This window comes from Culex quinquefasciatus, chromosome 3 (genome assembly GCF_015732765.1).
Source record: "Culex quinquefasciatus strain JHB chromosome 3, VPISU_Cqui_1.0_pri_paternal, whole genome shotgun sequence".
Lineage (NCBI taxonomy): Eukaryota > Metazoa > Arthropoda > Insecta > Diptera > Culicidae > Culex > Culex quinquefasciatus.
The window spans coordinates 91,264,167-91,285,052 of NC_051863.1; the positions used below are offsets into that span (position 1 = coordinate 91,264,167).

At 46.6% G+C, this 20,886-nt stretch overlaps 2 protein-coding genes across 4 annotated transcripts in view; both read left to right on the forward strand.

Annotated features, from left to right (window-relative positions):
* Positions 1-20,886, forward strand: part of LOC6047178 (protein ROP) — a 61,943-nt gene that overhangs the window by 30,503 nt on the left and 10,554 nt on the right. For 2 of the 3 annotated variants that reach the window (XM_038264796.1, XM_038264797.1), the window contains exons 2-4: positions 4,577-4,738; positions 6,074-6,229; positions 6,675-6,778. In XM_038264796.1, coding sequence (XP_038120724.1) covers positions 4,577-4,738; positions 6,074-6,229; positions 6,675-6,778 — 422 coding nt within the window. The remainder of the gene's footprint in view (positions 1-4,576; positions 4,739-6,073; positions 6,230-6,674; positions 6,779-20,886) is intronic. The other variant, XM_038264799.1, reaches the window with a different exon arrangement.
* On the forward strand, positions 18,768-20,734 carry LOC119770261. The gene is made up of 2 exons (XM_038264802.1): positions 18,768-19,220; positions 19,281-20,734. The coding sequence occupies exons 1-2, from the start codon at positions 18,927-18,929 to the stop codon at positions 19,332-19,334; spliced, it is 348 nt and encodes a 115-aa protein (XP_038120730.1). The 5' UTR covers positions 18,768-18,926; the 3' UTR covers positions 19,335-20,734.

The window sequence follows — 20,886 nt, forward strand, 5'->3', positions numbered from 1 at the left end:
TGTTTGCCCACCTCTGAAAAAATATTTTTGAAGAGCTGAAAAAATTCTCTACATTTTGCTTCTTCGGACTTTGTTGATATGACACCCTTAGTTGCTGAGATATTGCCATGCAAAGGTTTAAAAACAAGAAAATTTATGTTTTCTAAGCCTCACCCAAACAACCCACCATTTTCTAATGTCGATATCTCAGCAACTAATGGTCCGATGTACAATGTTAAATTATGAAACATTTGTAAAATTTTCCAATCTTTTTAAAAAAAATATTTTCAAAAAAATTAAATCAAGACACAAGAACTTTTTTATTGCAAATACAACCTCCCCAATTTTTATCCTGATTATTCATTCATAGTACAGACCATGAGTGAGCATCTGAATCAAATTTGACATCTATCGGCAATCCCGATCAATTTTTAGAACGATTTTTTTTTTTAATTAAATATGTCTTTATTGAACTTTCTTATAATAATTACATTTCTTTTACATGTTAAGTGGTATGGCCTAATGCTCTTCATCTTTGTTGTATTTTTCGTTTTATTATTAACTGATCACATTTATTTTATTTACTTCAAATTGTTTAACATTATTGCATTGAATCGAATACATTTGGGTAAAAAAAATCACTTTATCAACTAATCCTATCTTAAAACTAAAAAATAAATTCATTGAAATATTCAAAATCACTAGAACGAGTAAACTACGAACTGTATTTTAAGAAGAATGCTCCAAGCGTTCTTACTTGTTCTTGGCAAGTTTTGCAACCACACAGTGTTGTTGTCATCTCGATGAAAATGTTCAAAAGTTCTTGTGGTGAAAACAGGTTACTACTGCCTTCATCCGTTGATGCTGGTTGGTTTTCCCTCGGTTGCTGACTGAAGCCTGGAGGTGTTGTATTCTATGCAACTTTTATCCGCTGATTCAACGGCAATGGCTGCAGATTTGGAACCACTCGAACAGATCCTGTTACTGGCGACGCCAAAGCAGAAAAATCCACGTCCGTGTATGCTGGTGGTGTTTTGCGATGATTTGGTTGGTGCCTCGTCGTCGCTTGCTGCCGAATTTTTACAAACTCAGCACGTTTTGGGCAGCTCCGATTCTTGGTAGAATGGTCGCCGCCGCAATTGAAGCATTTCGCTTCGATGTTCTCGTTGATTGTTTCGCAAGCTTGAGTTTTGTGCTTACCTCCGCAGATTGCACAACGACTCTTGATGAAACAGTTCCTTCCACCATGCTCAAATTGCAAGCAGTTCGAACACTGTGTCACATCACGGTGCACTGGACGATAACGTTCCCAAGTCACGATGATGTTGAAAATTGCCCGAACTGTTTTCAGCTCAGACGGCGTTGTAGATCCTTTCTCGAGATGAACCAGGTACAGTTGATCACGATACTTGATGTCCTTGTTGTGTCTCGTCATCTTGAAGACTTCGATCACGTTCAACTTCAGAGTTTTGAGCTCTTCTTTCAGCACACTCACATCCATGTCGTACAGACCTCGGAGGACCTGTTTCATGGGTCGTTTACCTGTATCGTCATGGCTGTAGTATTCAATCTTTGTGTTGTTCAAGAAATCCCGAACGTAGTTGTAATCCTTTCTCCTAGGTAGCAGAATTTTGAGTCCATCAGCACACAAGCGGATGGAAGCTCGTAAAGCACCAGATTTGATAAACCCGGTCAGCCACTTTCGCACCGAATCCGATGACGATGTTTTCACAAAAATGGGTGGCAACTTTTCCCGTCGTTCAAATTCTTCCTTCTCGCTTACGTCCACAGGGAGGGTAGCGAACTGGTTTCAGACGAATTTTGAGCGTCCTTGCTCAAACTGCCTGGCTTTGCAGGTAGCGCTTCGGCATTCTTAAGCTTCTTCAAATCTGCTGATCCTGCTGGTGAGGACCGCCTCTTTTTCTTGCCGTGAGGCATTTTTGCACTTTTTAAGCACTTTTCAGGAGCTAATATCCAGGAGTACCTCACTGATTGGTGTTCCACAAAGGAATGACAAAATCATAAGTGGTTTTTATCATATGAAGGGAAATCATCGTGAACTGGAACTGCCGGTCGTTAGCCCGGGTAAAGTGGAAACGTTGAGATGATTGTTGTCCTCTGCTCTCATCTCGCAAAAAGCCATATACAGCAATTCCCCACGAAAACAGCATGGAAAAAACAAAGTGCTCGGATCGGGCTCAAAATTTTCTGGGGTTCCCTGGCCGAAATAATTAGACCCGTATTTTTTTGTTTGGCCATTAGGGTGACCTACGCCGTGTTAGGGTGGTCTGAAATATGGCCATTTTCGTCAATTTTCGCAAAAACCACTTTTTTCGAAAAATCATAACTCCTCGCCATTTTACCCGATTTCAATTGTCTTATACGCAAATGAAAGGTGATAAGTCGGCCTTTCAAAGAAAAATAGTAAGTTTCAAAATCTAGCCTAACTTATGAAAGGGCGTATGAAACTTTAAAATGCCGTTTGACGGTGTCTGGACCAAAGAGCCTATGTCTGGAAATATTTTTATTGGATTCCCCGGACATTTTTACATAACATACTAAAAAATGGGAGGAGTTCATTAACAGGATTCCGAGATATGATTTTTTGAAAATAAAATCCGTGTTTTTTTACGCGCCGCGCGCAAAAACCGGAGAATGACGAAATTGGCAATAAAACACCTTTTTTCACTAAAACTGCGATAACTTTAAAATTTCAGCGATGACCTATAGATGTTTGGGTATCAAAAGTTGCGTCTTTTAATTACGAAAATTTTGGTACCCAAACATCTATAGGTCATCGCTGAAATTTTAAAGTTATCGCAGTTTTAGTGAAAAAAGTTGATTTTTTGCCAATTTCGTCATTCTCCGCGCGACGCGTCAAAAACACGGATTTTATTTTCAAAATCATATCTCGGAATCCTGTTAATGAACTCCTCCCATTTTTAGTATGTTATGTAAAAATGTCCGGGAATCCGATAAAATATTTCCAGACTCTTTGGTCCAGACACCGCCAAAACGGCATTTTTAAGTTTCATACGCCCTTTCATATGTTAGGCTAGATTTTTGAAACTTCTTACTATTTTTCTTTGAAAGGTCAACTTATCACCTTTCATTTGCGTATAAGACAATTGAAATCGGTTAAAATGGCGAGGAGATTTTTTCAAAAAAGTGGTTTTGCGAAAATCGACGAAAATGGCCATTTTTCAGACCACCCTAACACAGCGTAGGTCACCCTAATGGCCAAACAAAAAAATACGGGTCTAATTATTTCGGCTAGGGAACCCCCAGAAAAATTTTGAGCCCGATCCGAGCACTTTTGTTTTTTTCCATGCTGTTTTCGTGGGGAATTGCTGTATAGAGAACCACGTCTCATTCAACCGGCTCCGTGGCTTAATGGTTACGGCTTCTGTCTCCCGAGCAGAAGGTTCAGGGATCAAATCCCGGTCGGTACCTTTGAAATTTGGAATCAGGAATTTGAATATGAATAAAAACTAAAATGAATCAGGTGAGATTCGAACTCACACCTTTGGATTGGTGGTCTGGGGCGCTAAGCAGTCGGCCATCAGAAGGTTCACACTCTTGCAGTGAATTGATCCGTAGTGTTGAAACATGCTAACTTCTCATATTAAATACGCGCTGATCCCTGATTTGCCTGAGGGGATTGGAAGTCTAAATATAGATCAAGTTTCCTTCAGATGCTTGCTTCTATGTTTAGGCGGGGCCGAACAAAGCCCAGCGACCTCGGAATTGGACCGCAAGGAGCTCTGTCATTCTGAAATGGGTCGTTGGAAGCAGCGCGAGGGCTGTCACCACCTAATACCCGGGACTGAGATAAGCTGTATCAGCATTCGGCATATACACAGTCTGATACAAATTATACTTTCCCATAATTTCGCTACCGGTTAGCGGGTATTGGATTGGACCACACACACACACACACATGCAAATCGCACACTATGTTTTTGAATCATAAAAAATAACAAAACTTCTATTGCATTATTTTTTATCATGTCTATAAGAAAAAAGTATTCGTTTTGAGAATACATAAAAAAGTCTGTAGCAATATTCGTTGTATTTGAATGGATATTCACAAACCTTTAACCACCGCAGAGCCAAAAAGAAAGTTGATTATTCAAGGTTCGTATTGGCCTTGAATGGTCAAGATCAAGATCAAGAATTTCAAGAAATATTATAAGTAGTTTGATGTAATAAAAATTGCCATCAACATTTTTCTTATAAAATGCTATGCTATGTGCCCATGAGCGCGCGCGCATGGTGTAGAAATATTATGAACAGGGTGGGATTCAGGGGGCAGCCCTGTTTTACTCGGTTGGCTTGCTAGGCATCAAGAGTTCCAAACTTCTCCCGTGTGGTAGGCGCATAAACCATGTCAGTTTTGTGTAACCGATCCACACCGCCGTCACACCAAACACTAGTTCGGTCACTACCCTTTCATCCACAAGAGACCGTACTTGGATTGAATTGAGACCGCGTCCCCCACCTTGCTCCGTAAAACAAAACGAAAACAAATTTATCTATAGCTCCTTATGTAATGCTGGTAATTCTTATAATACCATATATCTTATTTTAAACACAGAAATAATGAACGAAGTAGTTCGCTACAAAGGGACCCCAAGCAAAACGAAAGCAAATGGTCAACCTGGAACAGAATGGAGAATCCTGATAGTAGACAAATTAGCTATGCGCATGGTTTCGGCTTGTACAAAAATGCATGAAATTAGTGCTGAAGGAGTAACATGTAAGTATGGCATTGCATGAATATAAATATACAGAAATTTCATTTAAAAAGATCCTAAGCCGAAACAAAGTTCTTCGATAGGCCTCAAAATTTGTCTGAAGGTTCCTTGGTCAAAAAAATAGGGTGAACTACACCTCACTAGAGTGGTCTCAAAAATTGCCTTTTTAGTCATTTTTAGCAAAAACCACATTTTTCAAAAAAAAAAACATAACTCCATGCCATTTCAACCAATTTTAGTTGTTCTCGCTAAAACTTTAACGTTATCGCAGTTTATGTGAAAAAAGTTGTTTTTTTGCCGTTTTTGTCATTTTGCATTTTGTCATGCGCCCCAAAAATTCCAGTTTTTATTTTTAAAAAATCGTGTTTCGGAATCCTGTTAATGAACACAAACATTTTTGAGTACGTTACGTAAAATTGTCCGATAAAAATATTTTCAGACATAGGCTCTTTGGTCCATACCCCGTTAAAACGGCATTTTAATGTTTCATTCAACCTTTTCAAATGTTGGACTATATTTTTGGTCTTCAGACTATTTTTCCTAGGAAGACCAACTTCCCAGTTAACTGAATCCGAATTCTGAAACGGAATCTAATTAGAATCGTATACAAATTCCGTTTCAAACGCAACAACCGGTTCCGTGTTCGAACCGGTTGTTGCGTTTTAAACGGAATTTGTGTACGATTCTAATTAGATTCCGTTTCAGAATTCGGATTGATTTGACTGGGTTATCGCCTTACATTTGTTTCAACAACTGTTACGTACATAATTAAACGTCTTGTGGTACTGATCGGCGGACTTTAATCAAATACAAACACTCGCGGTAGAGGATCAAAAAGCACACTTTATTTGACTTAAATTAAACAAAGTGCTCACGATCGCGATTTATTGCAGACTGATTGTTCTACCCTTCCTAGCACAGCTAGGAGCAGCTCAAGTTGAACTGTCGATCGGCTCATCTTCGGCTACTATCAGTCGCGGAGTACAGTGCACTGATCTTATCTACGCGGTAGGAGGAGAAAACAGATAACACAAAAAGTGTGGATCGCGTGGTGGTCCTAAAAGGAATGGAAACTAATATTCTAATACAACGCGTGAACAACAACTAAAATCGGTTGAAATTGTGTGGAGTTATGCTTTTTTGAAAAATGTGTTTTTGGCCAAAATTACGAAAGTGGCCATTAATGCGACCCTAATGGTCAAACAAAAAAAATACGGATCTAATTTTGAACCTCTAGAAAAATTGTGTGCCTGATCGGAGAAATTTTCTCCGGTTTAGGTTCTTTTCCAATGGAACTTCTGTATATATTTAAACGTTTTCAATCTATGTTATTGCAGTGGTAGAAGATATAAATAAAAAAAGAGAGCCCCTACCCGCAATTGAAGCCGTATATTTGATAACACCTTCCGAAGATTCTATAAGATTATTAATGAGAGATTTTGAAAATCCTGCCAAGCCTACATATAAAGCAGCACATGTTTATTTCACTGAAGGTATGCCGCATATTGTAATACAGCAAAATGTGTTTCTGCGCTCAGGTGTTACGCTTATTGTAAGGTACGCACATCGGAAGGTACCGGTCAAGAAAAATTTCAAATGGGCAGCATCGGTAGCGAAAGCAAGCCAGAGAGGGTAAAGGAAAGCCCTAATAAAACGTTCTCTTTCTTTTGTTCTGCCGTTCGTGAAGCTGTTTCTTGACCCCCTTTCTTTTGAAGAGCATACTGGCCTTATAAATTAATCGATTTCTTTGAAACAAAGCAACATTTTCAACCTATTCGACTTGTATTGCCAATCTACAAATCGCTATTAAAATTCCATTTTTTTATATTTTGGTTTCAGAGAAATCAATAAAAGGCTAAAAGTAACGCCTTCGCGTAGAATTTTTTTTTTTCATATGTCATAAAAACTATAATCTCATTTAGTTTTATCAAATTTTAGTGTGTCCCGAAGAACTTTTTAATGATATTTGTAAATCAGTTGTATCGCGAAAAATTAAGACGTTAAAAGAAATTAACATTGCATTTCTTCCCTATGAATCCCAGGTATGTTCTTACGTGTTTCTTAAAGTGTAACAACAATAAATAAAAATAAATTGTTCGCTCTAAACCCTTAGTCGAATGCAGCAGGTAGAGCTGGTCATGAAACTTGATGTATATGTTGCGTCGGCTCATTTTGTGCACGCCAACACATCCAGTTTCAAAACTTTTAGCTCGGCAGCTAATTCCCCCACTGACATTCGTACAGACCTCTGACGATGATTTTGAACGGCTTATCCATGACTACATCATGGGTAAAGTACTCTACCTCGTTTTCGGTCAAGTAATCCTTTTTTCTGTTTGAGTATTAAGACATTAAATCCTGATTACAAGGACTATTGTATCGTGTTACCCATTTTTACTGTTATTGAGCATTTCCAGATCTATAACACAGTTCCTATTGAGAGGAAAAGTGCTGTTCCATCCAGATGCTGTAAACTCCTTACCTTGTGCCTTGTGCGCTGTATATCGCTAGGTGACAATTTTTTCGAGTCATTTTTCAAGCTCTTCCCAGCAGCTATTATTGGCCGCGCGGGGTCTTGTAAAGACAATTGTCTTTTTGCGGTGCTACTTTTGCGGTGTTCCCTTTTGCAATGATCTGGACAATGCGACTGGACTGCAGTGCAATACCGATCGGCTGGGCATTATTCACATGCGAAGATACGAGGAAAGTGTTTTGGGAAGAGGCGCAAAGGAATATCCAAAGATCGATCACATGCTTGAAGAGCACGTGAAGCAACCGTTTTATACTCATGCGGTTGCTGCTACCTCTGAACTTAAATCTAAGGCTGCCACCATGAGAAGAACCCATGACTTTCCGCTTATGAGGCGAAACCCGTAACCATTCGGCCATAGGAGGTTGGCCAAGTAATCCTTGGCCAGTTGATAGTGCTGCCTAGATTGCACCAGCACCTTAAATCCATCCTGACACAGACGAATATTGTCTTGGACTTTCCCAGACATAATGAGTTCAACCTGCCCCGCTCGAAAGTCGATCGTTGCTGATGGTTGCCGCACATAAAAAGGAGGCAGTTTCTCCTTTCGCTGTTTCACTTCATTCTCCTTTGCTTCCGCTACCTGGTCTTCGTCAGAGAGTCCAGCGTATTTGTTGTTTTCAAAAGCTGCACCTCGTGCGATGAAGAGTTCTCCTCCTCCTCATCCATCGGTACAGTACCGTCGCTCTTTTTCGTCTTTTTGCTGTTCGATGTCACTTTCAAAAGCACCTTCCTTTTGGAAATCCCAGCCTTTTGGCCTTCAGCTGAGGCCTCAACCTTCCTTTTGGAAATCCCCACTTATATGCCTGCTTGAGCCGCAGGTAAGGCAATATTGCCGGCGTTTTCCGCCGGGACGCGACGAGTCCAGGGATCTGACACGCCTGCAGTTTCCTGAAAGACCAGAGCCAGAGGCGCTGTCAATATTGTTTACGTGCGGTTTTTGAAAAGGTCGTATGTTATTATTTTTTGTTGCACCCAGAACTGGGCATCGGCATAGCTAGGAGCGGCCGTGGCTGACTGGTTACGGTGTTCACTTTGTAAGCGAATGGTCCTGGGTTCGATTCCCACCTGCTCCCAACGAGAAAGTATAGGAAATAATAATCTTGAAACATCTAAACATGAACGAAAAATCAAAGTCGCTCGAGTCGGGGTTCGATCCTCCGTCCTTTGGATTGGTAAGCAAAAATGCTAACCACTAGGCCATCACGGCTTGGTGAGCTATGACTGGAATTAGAAATACTGTTACTACTATATACGCGCTGGGTCCTTGTCCATTCGACAAGGGTTCGGAAGTTCTAAATAACGTTTGAATCCGATTGGTGCAAACGTTCTTCAGGGCGGGGCTTGTCGATAAAAGCTGAGGTACCTCGCGCTCGGCTAGCCAGCGTAGAAATGTGTCACCAAAGCTCGGCAGAGCTAACACCTTCCAAATGCCTATGCGAGTTATTTGCAAGTATAGAATGTTAAAATCTAAAAATACATGGAAACAACTCAATTTGTAACAAGTGGCCGCGTGGTCCCGTTTGGTTGGTTGCACACACCCACACCCACCCAGAACTGGGCATCGGCATACGAGAGGATAAAGAGCTCGATTCGGTAGTAAAATGGTACTGTGTGCGGACGGAGAAGATAAATCCCGAAATTACCGAGAGTACTTTACTCATGGGTTCATCTTCAAAAAAAGTTCATCTATAAAAAAAAGTACCGGTACCGAGACTCGAACCCAAGACCTTCGGCTTATTGAACCGTGCCTTTGCCGTATGGGCCACCATGGTTCGGTGACTAAGTGGCGGTCATCTGTCCATATAAGCCACTCAATAGGATGAACTGTTCCAATGAACGAATGAACACGCGAGAGGACCATTTTCGTGAGGACTATCCCCTCGTTCTTTATCTTTGGGTGTAGTTTTTACTATCTTTTGCATATATTTGCTAGATAATTACAATTATTACGTACATTTTTTCACATTTTACAATTATTAGATCAATAAAAAAGTCCTACTTGACGATTCAAGTAATACAATACAACACACATCTTAGCTAAAATACTGAATAGCTTCAGAATAGTTATAGTTAGTGTACCTGCGCACTAACGCGGTGTTATGCTCCGGCCGGTCCGTTGAATTTACTCGCAAATCCGTTGTTTTCCGGTTCCCGTCAGCAGGTGTTGGAACCTGTAGTGATATGAAGTGGTGCAAAACAAAATCCGCGTCCAGCGATCGCAAAATCGCCAATATTTCGCGCGAAAAAATTAGTCGATATTGCGAATTAGATCTGGCCAAACAAGTGAACAATAAAGTGATCCTCAGCAACAAGAAGCTCGTCGTCGTCTTCGGTCCTTCGCATCGCGGTAGTATTGTGTGATCGTATCGTCGTCGTCGCGAACGGTCCGCGTGTGGTGTGGCTTGGAAGTGTGGAAGAGATTTCGAAGGCGCACAGTGAGCCGGAGTGAAATTGTCTACGAGTACGGTAGCTCGAACGATCTCGCTTCTCACCGTATGCAGCTCATCCCAACTCACCAGCATCTCGCGATCCACACGGCGGCGGCCGCTGTATGCGTGTGCTGGACCAGCTGATCGAGATCGATCACCAATACGCGGGACGGACTGGCCGGTCATCGGCTATTAGTATTATAATTGTGCGAAACCCTTACGCTGAACAGCAGCAAAACTAGCTGGCCAAGAGGGCCGATTTTAATCTGTTTTATGTAGTTTTAATATATGTAGTTTTTAACGTGGAATAAATGTAGTTTGTGTAGCTGAGTGTTTTATGTGAATTTGTGTGTACGTGTTGCTTTTTTGGACCCCGGAAACCCCCCAAAACCCCACCAAAAGGACGGAATCTCCCAGGAAATAAAGGCGCCCCCAGCAATCCGGACAACCCCGATCCAACCCCCCTGAGCTATCGACGACCGGTAAGGACCAACCCAACATTATTGGTCCTTCGAACCGGATCGGGAAGGATTCGGAAGGACCTCAGGCCAGGTTGGCCCCCACCAAGTACATCGGTTTGCGCCATCCTACGCACACACACCGAGCGCCATCACAGTTTGGGAACTGTGCTACCGGCCTTCAATTCCGCGGGCGAGCAAAGGGCTCCGCCATCGCGATCGGATATCGCGACCACTCACGCTCAGCTAGAGTACTGGGAGTACTCACCGGACAAAACTACACCCCGCTCGGATCGTTCATCGCTTCGCAGCACCCGGAGAGCCCAGTGAACGGTCGCTGGCTCGTCGATCTTCGTGTTCACCCGCTGCTACTCTGCGAACCAACCGGAATCAGCAGCAATTATCGCCAATCACCGAAGATCACCTGGACGTCGCTTCGCTGGATCACCATCCGTTGGGCAAGGTGCCTTGGTTGTCCAGGTAAATACATACAGCAAGTATATGTCGCACGCCGAAGCTAGACGTTGAACTCCTGCTAACACCCACTTTTCTCCAAAAATCCACCCAACGATCGAACGTAAACAATCATCACCATCATTGACGATCATCAACGTCGATCGAGGTCACGCACACCAAGTTGGACGATCGAGGCTCGACGACACCAATACCACCGTCGGCGACGATCACCACCAATACCGCTGCACCGAGAGAGGCCATCTTCTGGAATCATCATATGGTGTTGGACGATCACACGAATGCATTTATGCTGCTAATGCTACCTTACCTTTGATGACCATCCGTACTGCGTCGGCAGCTGGCAAACCGCGATCCGCTGAATGGACATCGGCATCTTTAACCTTTTCCTAAGGTAAATTACACGAATCAAAAGTATTTGTCCAGCCGAAGCCTGGGACACGTCAGCTTACTACACCACCAATTTCACTTCTCGCACACTTTATGTTGACAACACACCGAACATTGCTGATGAGCGTCAACTCACTAGTGAGAAAGTTGCTCATCGTTCATCTCACCGAAGAGTTGCTGCAGTGCTACCGTCACTGTACGGAACACTGTCCAGCTGGGAATTTGAAACTTTTTGGAGGCTGATTTTTTTTGCAAAGGTCAGTTAAGCACGTATGATACACGTCGTATATGTCTTGCCGAAGCACTTTTTGGGTACTACAAATATTCTCCCACCATTTTGCACGATCAACTGGCACGAAATTCACGATTTGAGGACGTTTTCGAGGGAACTTGGTAGTTTTATCAACCGCTGTCACCGTTTCACCGTTGCGCGTACCTGTAGAGCAGGTGGATTGTACTTCTTGTGAAGGTAAATACATAAAAAATACTCTACAGTGTATGTCTACGCCGAGGCTTAGACCGTGACGGAATACTACACCATACCTTTTCGTGTTTTTTCGTGAATTGTGAGCACAACTACGATGGCGCCGACAACCAAGAAGGCGTCTCCTACGCTGAAGCAGCTTGAGGCGAAGCTGAGGTCATCCGATGAGTTGTTTCATGCGGTGTACGCGTTCGCCAGCGAGATGAACAACACGACCACGTTGAGTCAAGTGAAGGTTCGCTTGGAAAAGCTTGACGGACTTTGGGAGAAAGTCAACGACACCATTCTGGACATCGAGATGCACGAGGACTACGCCGGCACGGACGACGCGTACAGCAAGAAGAGGAAGGACTGCCTACAGTGTTATTACGACACCAAGACGCTGTTGGTGGACAAGGCCAAGGAGTTGGAAACCTACCCAGATCTGAACACGACCCAACTCGATCTCAACGCGACGCAACATCCAATCCACGACCACGTGCGCCTGCCACAAATCCAGTTGCAGAAATTTGACGGCAAGCTGGACGAATGGTTGAGTTTCCGGGACTTGTACACGTCGTTGATCCACTGGAAGAAGGATCTTCCGGACATTGAGAAGTTCCAGTACCTCAAAGGATGCCTGCTGGGCAAGCCACGAACAATGGTCGACGGACTCTACATGAGCGCCAAGAATTACCAGGTCGCGTGGGAGATCCTGACGAAATACTACAACGACAACAATCTGCTGAAGCGAAGTCAGGTTGAAACGCTGTTCAATCTTCCGACATTGACCGAGGAGTCGGTAACTGATCTTCAAGAACTTCTGGAGGGTTTCGAACGGGCCGTTCGGACGCTCGATCAGTTTGTGAGTCCGGAAGACTACAAGGACTTGTTGTTGCTGCACCTTCTCTCTTCGAGACTTGATCCTGTCACAAAGCGAAGCTGGGAAGAAGTCACAGCGGCACAGGCGAACAAGGAGAACAAGGAATCCAACGAGCCAAAGGAAAAGAAACGGTCAAGGACTTGACTGATTTCTTGTACACCCGGATTAGAGTTCTTAGTTCGCTCAAAACTATGACTGCAGGAACCAAGGCGGATACCAAACCATCCAAGCAGCGGAAGGCTCCCTTCACCCGATCAAGCTTCAATGCGGTGCAGTCGTCTGGGGTCAGCTGCGTAGTCTGCTCGGAGCCACATCTGTTGTTCAGATGTCCGACATTCCAAGGCATGTCAGTTGCAGCAAGAGACAAGGTGGTGCGAACGAACTCTATGTGCTTGAACTGCTTCCGGCGTGGACACCAAGCGACACAATGTACCTCACGTTTTGTCTGCCAGAACTGTTCAGCCAAGCACCACACTTTGGTTTGCTTCAAACCTAAGAGAAGCGACAGACCAAAACCAACGTCATCTGGACAGGACTTCAACCGAGGTGGAAACAGTGGTCCAAATGGTGGTAGTTCGAACCAAGCAGCACAGTCTTCGACTCAAACGGAAACAGTAACATCCAACGTGGCAGCGCATCGTACTTCTACAGTTCTGCTGGCCACAGCTGTTGTCCTGGTGGAGGACGACGAAGGCGTCAAGTTTCCTGCTCGAGCGTTGCTGGATTCGGGTTCGGAATGCAATTTCATGACAGAGCGGCTCTGTCAGCGGTTGAAGGTCCAACGGAAACGCTCGAATGTCGCGGTGTACGGCATCGGACAAGCGAACACCAAGGTCAAGCACAAAATCCAAGCTACAATCAAGTCGCGAGTGACAGGGTTCTCGCGCAGGATGGAATTTCTCCTACTACCCAAGGTAACGGCCAATCTCCCGACATCGGATGTCAGTGTGGCCGGCTGGGAATTTCCTCCGGATGTGGAATTAGCCGATCCCGCATTCTTTAACTCCAAGACGGTGGACATCGTGCTTGGAATCCACCACTTCTTTGCTTTCTTCAATTCTGGGAAGGAGCTGGAACTCGGAGTCGGTCTACCAACACTGACCGAAACGGTATTTGGATGGATTGTGACCGGAAACGTGGAGAACCAAGACTCCAATTCGGTTACCCAATGCAACGTAGCAGTCTCGTCAACCCTAGAAGAGCTGCTCACCAGGTTTTGGGCTTGCGAGGAGGTCGCAACGCCGCACAACTATTCCCCGGTAGAAACGCGATGCGAGGAGCTGTATTCGCGTACCGTCAAGAGAGGTCCTGACGGAAGGTACACGGTCTCATACCCAAAGGACGAAGACGCACTGGCACGGATGGGCGAGTCACGGGACATCGCATTCCGACGTCTTCAAGGGCTGGAGCGCAGGTTAGCCAAGGAACCGGAACTGCGCCGGCAATACAACCAATTCATGGAGGAATACCTGGAACTAGGACACATGCGCGAGGCTACCGACCTCGGAGAGGTCAAGCGCGTGTTCCTACCACATCACCCGGTGGTGAGGGAATCGAGTACTACGACCAAGGTGCGAGTGGTATTCGATGCGTCTTGTGCGAGCTCAACGGGAGTGTCGCTCAACGATGCCCTACTGGTGGGACCGTCGATTCAGGACGATCTACGGTCAATAATTCTACGGAGTCGGACAAAGCAGTTCATGCTCGTGTCTGACATGGAAAAAATGTTCCGACAAGTTCTAGTCACCGAGGAAGACATGAAGCTCCAAAGCATCATGTGGCGGGATGACCCCAACAAGGAGGTCAAAATCTACGAACTTGCGACGGTCACGTACGGTACCAAGCCAGCACCTTTCCTGGCAACCCGGACGCTCAAGCAACTCGCTATGGATGAGCAAAGCCGTTACCCGATGGCAGCCAAGGTCGCGCTCGAAGACGTCTACATGGACGACGTTTTGACCGGCGCGGACGACGAGGATCAAGCGGTGGAACTAAGAACCCAACTGGACGCTCTGCTGGAGAGCGGCGGTTTTCGGCTTAGGAAGTGGGCATCCAACAGCCCTCTGGTACTGCAGGGCATACCAGACGAGAACCTAGCACTGTCAAGGACTGGCGATGTGCTCCTGGATCCAGATCCATCCGTAAGGACTCTGGGATTGGTTTGGCGACCAACCACCGACGTTCTAAAGTTCCAGTTTGATCACCCAACCCCAAACCCAAACCAGCCGTGGACACGGCGGAGGATAATGTCAACGATTGCAACCCTATTTGACCCGATTGGTTTCGTCGGTCCAGTTATCGAAGCAGCTAAAATCCTGATGCAGAAGCTGTGGACGCTGGAGGACAAGAACGGCAAGAAGCTGGACTGGGATGACGAGCTTCCACCCGCAATCGTTCAAAAATGGCTGAAGTTCTATGAACAAATTCCGGCATTGAACGACCTGACATTCCCAAGATGTGTGATCATTCCCAAGGCGGTCAACATCGAGATCCATACGTTTTGCGACGCTTCCCAGGATGCATATGGAGCTTGCTCGTATGTGAGAAGCGTAAACCAGGCTGGAGAAGTACGCGTGGCGCTGCTTAGCTCCAAATCCAAGGTCGCTCCACTCAAATGCCAGTCGATTCCAAGGTTAGAGCTTTGCGGAGCGGAACTGGCTGCTCTTCTGGGTGAGCAGATCTTCAAGGCAACCAAACTGGACGTCAAGTACTACTATTGGACGGATTCTACCTGTGTACTGCAGTGGTTACGGCACGTACCTACGACGTGGAACACTTTCATCGCCAACAGGGTGGCGAAAATCCAAGCGCTGACGGAGCGCGGGGGATGGAACCACGTGCCGGGAGTCCAGAATCCTGCGGACCTCATTTCCCGAGGTGTCGCACCGGCGGATATCGCAGATCTACTGCTGTGGTGGGAAGGTCCCCCATGGCTCAAGCTATCACCTCAACACTGGCCGTCTCAACCGGTGCTGGATCGTGACGAGGAAGCAGACCAAGAAAGACGTCACGTTGCAGCGAACCTAGCTGGCGGACAGCAGATAGATTTCCCGAGTTTCATCATCAGCAAGTTTTCCAACTACCGGAGCCTGATTCGAAGCGTAGCGTACTGGTCGAGGCTGATGAAGATCCTGCGGCACGATGAAGGCGTAGATCAGCGAGGTCTTCCAACAGCACGGGAGCTGAAGGAAGCGGAACACACCATGATTCGTCTCGTGCAGAAGGAGGAATTCAAGGCGGAGTGGCAAGCGCTGTCCAACGGCGGATTTGTGGGAAGGAACTCACCGCTGCGTTGGTTCAACCCGAAGTTAGCAGACGACAACCTGATCCGAGTCGGTGGACGGTTAGGTCACTCGCAGGAAACCGACAGCACGAAGCATCCGATAGTTTTACCTGCTCGGCACCCGCTGACCAAGATCCTGTTCGAGGACTACCACGAACGTTTACTTCACGCGGGACCGCAGTTGATGCTCGCGACCGTTCGTCTCAAGTACTGGCCACTTGGAGGTCGAAGCGTAGCACGCCAGATCGTGCACAACTGCCAGCGTTGCTTCCGGACGAAACCCACTCAAATCCAGCAGTTCATGGGAGAACTGCCCTCGGCGCGCGTAACGGTGGCGCGTCCGTTTTCCAAGGTCGGAGTGGATTACTTCGGACCGGTCTACATTCGCCCCGGTCCGCGGAGAGTAGCCATTAAAGCATACGTGTCCGTATTCGTGTGCATGTGTACGAAAGCCGCACATCTGGAACTGGTAACGGACCTTTCTACCGACCGTTTCATCCAGGCCCTGCGAAGGTTCATCGGGAGAAGAGGCCTGCCCGCAGAAATCTTCTCAGACAACGGGACCAACTTCGTTGGCGCTCGTAACCGACTTCAAGAGCTGTTTGAACTGCTTCGCAGCAAGGATCACAGCGAGAAGGTGTCCAAGGAGTGCGCTGATCAGGGGATTCAGTGGCATTTCAACCCACCGGGCGCTCCCCATTTCGGAGGACTATGGGAGGCCGCGGTACGATCGGCCAAAACCCATCTCCTGAAGGTTCTCGGCGACAACCCGGTGTCCTACGAGGACATGGACACGTTGCTGGTGCAAGTGGAAGCGTGCCTCAACTCCAGGCCGCTGATGCAGATGTCGGACGATCCGAACGATCTGGAGCCGCTCACACCAGGGCACTTCCTGATCGGCTCATCATTGCACGAGCTTCCGGACCTGGACATCACCGCCGTGCCGATGAACCGCCTGAACCAATGGCAGACGACGCAGAGGAAGCTGCAGGATTTCTGGAGGAGATGGCGGACCGAATATCTGGCGCAGCTGCAGGGGCGATCAAAGCGCTGGAAACCACCAGTGCCGATCAAGATCGGCCAACTTGTCGTGATCCGGGACGAAAACCAGCCGCCTATCCGCTGGAAGATGGGTCGAGTCGTGGAACTTCATCCCGGAGCCGATGGCGTGGTGCGGGTCGTCACCCTGAAGACCGCCACGAACTTCCTGACGAGACCTGTGGAGAAGATTTGCATCCTACCTTTGCCTACCGAGCCCGATGTACCATCACCCTCACCTGAACCTTCCGAGGACCCCAAAACCCCGGAGAACTGAACGGTTCCGTGCGCAACATTTCGTGTCCGAGAGGTGGTTTCTTTTTTTTCTTTCTTTTCAGAAATTCCCGGAATTTCAGGGTGGGCGGGAATGTCTACGAGTACGGTAGCTCGAACGATCTCGCTTCTCACCGTATGCAGCTCATCCCAACTCACCAGCATCTCGCGATCCACACGGCGGCGGCCGCTGTATGCGTGTGCTGGACCAGCTGATCGAGATCGATCACCAATACGCGGGACGGACTGGCCGGTCATCGGCTATTAGTATTATAATTGTGCGAAACCCTTACGCTGAACAGCAGCAAAACTAGCTGGCCAAGAGGGCCGATTTTAATCTGTTTTATGTAGTTTTAATATATGTAGTTTTTAACGTGGAATAAATGTAGTTTGTGTAGCTGAGTGTTTTATGTGAATTTGTGTGTACGTGTTGCTTTTTTGGACCCCGGAAAACCCCCCAAAACCCCACCAAAAGGACGGAATCTCCCAGGAAATAAAGGCGCCCCCAGCAATCCGGACAACCCCGATCCAACCCCCCTGAGCTATCGACGACCGGTAAGGACCAACCCAACAGAAATCGTAGTGCGACAAAATAAAGTTTTCAATTTAAAATAAAATTAAAGTTAAAGCAAGTGAGCGTTGCGCACGTGCGCCAAACACACGATACACACGAGCTGGGGACAGCTTTTATCGTGCTGGGCGAAATGACGAAGCGCGTGATTGGGTGGTGGCCAGTCAACGACAGAATGTGCCGGTTGAGAATCAAGGGCCGATTCTTCAATCTAAGCATTATAAACGTGCACAGCCCGCACATGGGTAGCGACGCCGATGACAAGGACGCTTTCTACGAGCTTCTTGACCGCGAGTACAGGAAGTGTCCAAAACACGACGTCAAGATTGTCATCGGCGATTTAAACGTTCAAGTCGGCCAGGAGGAGGAGTTTAGACCGGTAATTGGGAGGTTCAGCGCCCACCAGCAGACGAACGAGAACGGCCTACGACTCATCGATTTCGCTACCTCCCGAAACATGGCCATACGTAGAATCTTCTTCCAGCACAGCCTCCTCTACAAGTACACCTGGAGATCACCGAACGACACGACCATGTTCTCATCGATGGTCGGCACTTCTTGGACATAATCGACGTCAGAACCTACCGTGGTGCGGACATCGACTCGGACCACTACCTGATGGCGGCAAAGCTGCGCCAACGCCTGTCTGAGGTCAACAAGATCCGGTACCGTCGCCCGCAGCAGTATAATCTGGAGCGGCTCAAGGATCCAGAGGTCGCTACCCAGTACGCGCGGGAACTCGAAGCTGCGTTGCCTGACGAGGGTCAGCTCGCCGAAGCCCCTCTGGAGGCCTGCTGGAGCCAAGGGGCTGGAAACTCTAATATAACTTAAGAATACTGAGTATACTAACGATATTCCAGTATACTTGTTAGTATACTTACCGAACAGCAATAAACTGTTAGTATATTAAGATACTCTCAGTATATTGGTTAGTATACTGGCGATTGGTAAAGGAAATAATAAGTATACTAACATATATTTTGATATACTGGTTAACATAATAATTATAGGCCTAAGAGTTTCCAACCCCTTGGCTGGAGCTATATGGAAGCAGCCATCAACGCAGCGGCATCGAGCGCCATCGGGTACGTGGACCGAGTTCGACAGAACGGCTGGTTCGACGAGGAATGTCAGGCGATTTGGGACGAGAAGAAAGCAGCGCGGGACAAGTTGCTGCTGCACAACAACCGTGGGAACAAGGAGTCGTACAAACAGTTGCGAAGATAGCAAACCCATCTCTTTCAAGACAAGAAGCGCCGCCTGGAAGAGTTGGAGTGCCGAAAAGGACAAGGCCAGCTTCCTGCAGGAACTGCAGCTGTTCCACGGCCGTAATGCGTAAGAAGGAAGCTTGGGTGTTTTGGGGGGTTTGTGATTGATTTTGTTTGTTTTTGTAAGATGAGAGGTAGGAATGTGGATTCGCACCGGTTGTATTCGGTGGTGGTGGCCCGGGATTGGAGATTGAAGGTCAATTCCCGCGAGGACTGGGACGAGATCATCGAGGAGATGGCGCTGCCGAAGCGTGGCGTGAACAACGAGATTGCGTTGAAGAAGATCATCTTCCGGTTTTTGGACAAGTTTTACTTTCACGGTGAGGAGAAGGATCCGACGAAGAGGAGGACGACGAAAAGCTACATAAACGGAGGTGGTCAGCGCAGATGTTGCACTCGGTACAAGCGGTTTACAACACCGGTGAGTATTGAGAATGTGTGCAGTGGCTAGCCAACTTCACTTACTTTCCATCTCTTTCAGCAACTTCCCGCCCACAAACACTCACCTCGCGACGGTGCAGCTTCAGCCGAATGAATCTGGACAGGGAGCCAAAAAAAATCTGTGTCATTCCCGAAGTAGGATTACGTGCTCAAAATCGAATTCCGTTCCGAGGGCCTCATCAACTCCATGTTCCGGATGCGCTTCCAGGATCGGGAACTCCCCGTTCAGGCACTTTACTTTCCAACCGGAAAACGTCGACCACCCTTCCCGAATCAACGTCCAACTCCTCCAAGACTATCCTGATTGAGGCCGGAAACGTGACCATCGTGTTACACTGCTGTCGCGCGTCGAAACCTTCATCCGGAACCGTCCTGGGGTATTCGGAAGTGACCGGTGGCGTACTGTATGAATCGGTACAGTTTGGACTCGGATATTGGCCTAACTTGAGCAGAAGCTAGTGGAGAAGCCTTAAATACAATAAAAAAGGTGCAGGTGGTTATGTTACACATGACCAGTATGACAAAGAACTTAGCAGAAAAGCTTATAAATTAAGCAATTTTGTTGAATTATGCGTCAGATAAAATCAAAACATTATTGGATTTATAATTTCGTTTATTTTCTCTTTAAGCTCCGTATTAAAAAACCATGATATCTCTATAATTCGATGTTTGTCCCCCAATCGGAACAATCGTGAGGTAGCGGCCTCTCCAGATTGTTGCCACCTTTTTCGAAATAGCCAGTATTGTAAACCATGAGTTGTGATACCCATATTGCCAAAACTCGTTGGTTCAATAGATGTCTTCCCGGGAAAACTTTCCTTTAGGGCACCGGCCACTGCAGCTTTTGGCCAACTTTTTCTAAATTGCCATTTTCATTACCAATATCAAAAACCATGCAATTTGATACCAATATTGCCCAAAATCGTTTAGTTCGTTAAATGTCCACCCGGGACAACCTCCCTGAGGGCACCGATCACTCCAGGTTGTAGCCAATACTGTCAAATTGGCCATTTTCATCACCAGTATCAAAATCCAAGAAGTTTGATACCCATGTTGTCCAGTCTAGTATGGCCTTCCATCGGAACACCCCTGAGGAATCTGGCCACTCCGGGTCTTGTGGCCAGAATATTCCGGTGGCTCTTAATTATTCTGGCTGGCCTTCCTCCGCTTGGTCTGCTCCTAGCTCCGGGCTAGCTGCTTTTCGGCCAACTGCTTCTGGGCCTCCAGGCCATCTGCTTCCAGGTCCAGGTTGTTGTTTACTCCTCGGCGTCCAACGATAGAATGATTTCCCAGGGTTGACCGAGCGGGGTTATATTGGCTTAGAATGGTGACGGATGCCCCGCCCCTTTGCGCCGGTTATCCCATTCCTTCGTCATTCGCTTTTTGATGCACTGATGGGGATGGGAAGTCGTGAAGGCAGCATTTTTGCCAACGATTTTCATTCCATCGTCATCGTTCGAACCGACAACATCGTAGCAGCAGCGGAAAAAAATAAACGACTGGAGGAAATCAAGAGCGAGCTCCGAGAAGAAGAAACACGCCAGCGTGTGCGTGAAATTTAACAAAATTGCGCTTTTCAGCGCCAACGAAAAATTCACGAAAGAGTTATTGTTTCAAATGATTCATGCACTGCTTTTTGTGCATTT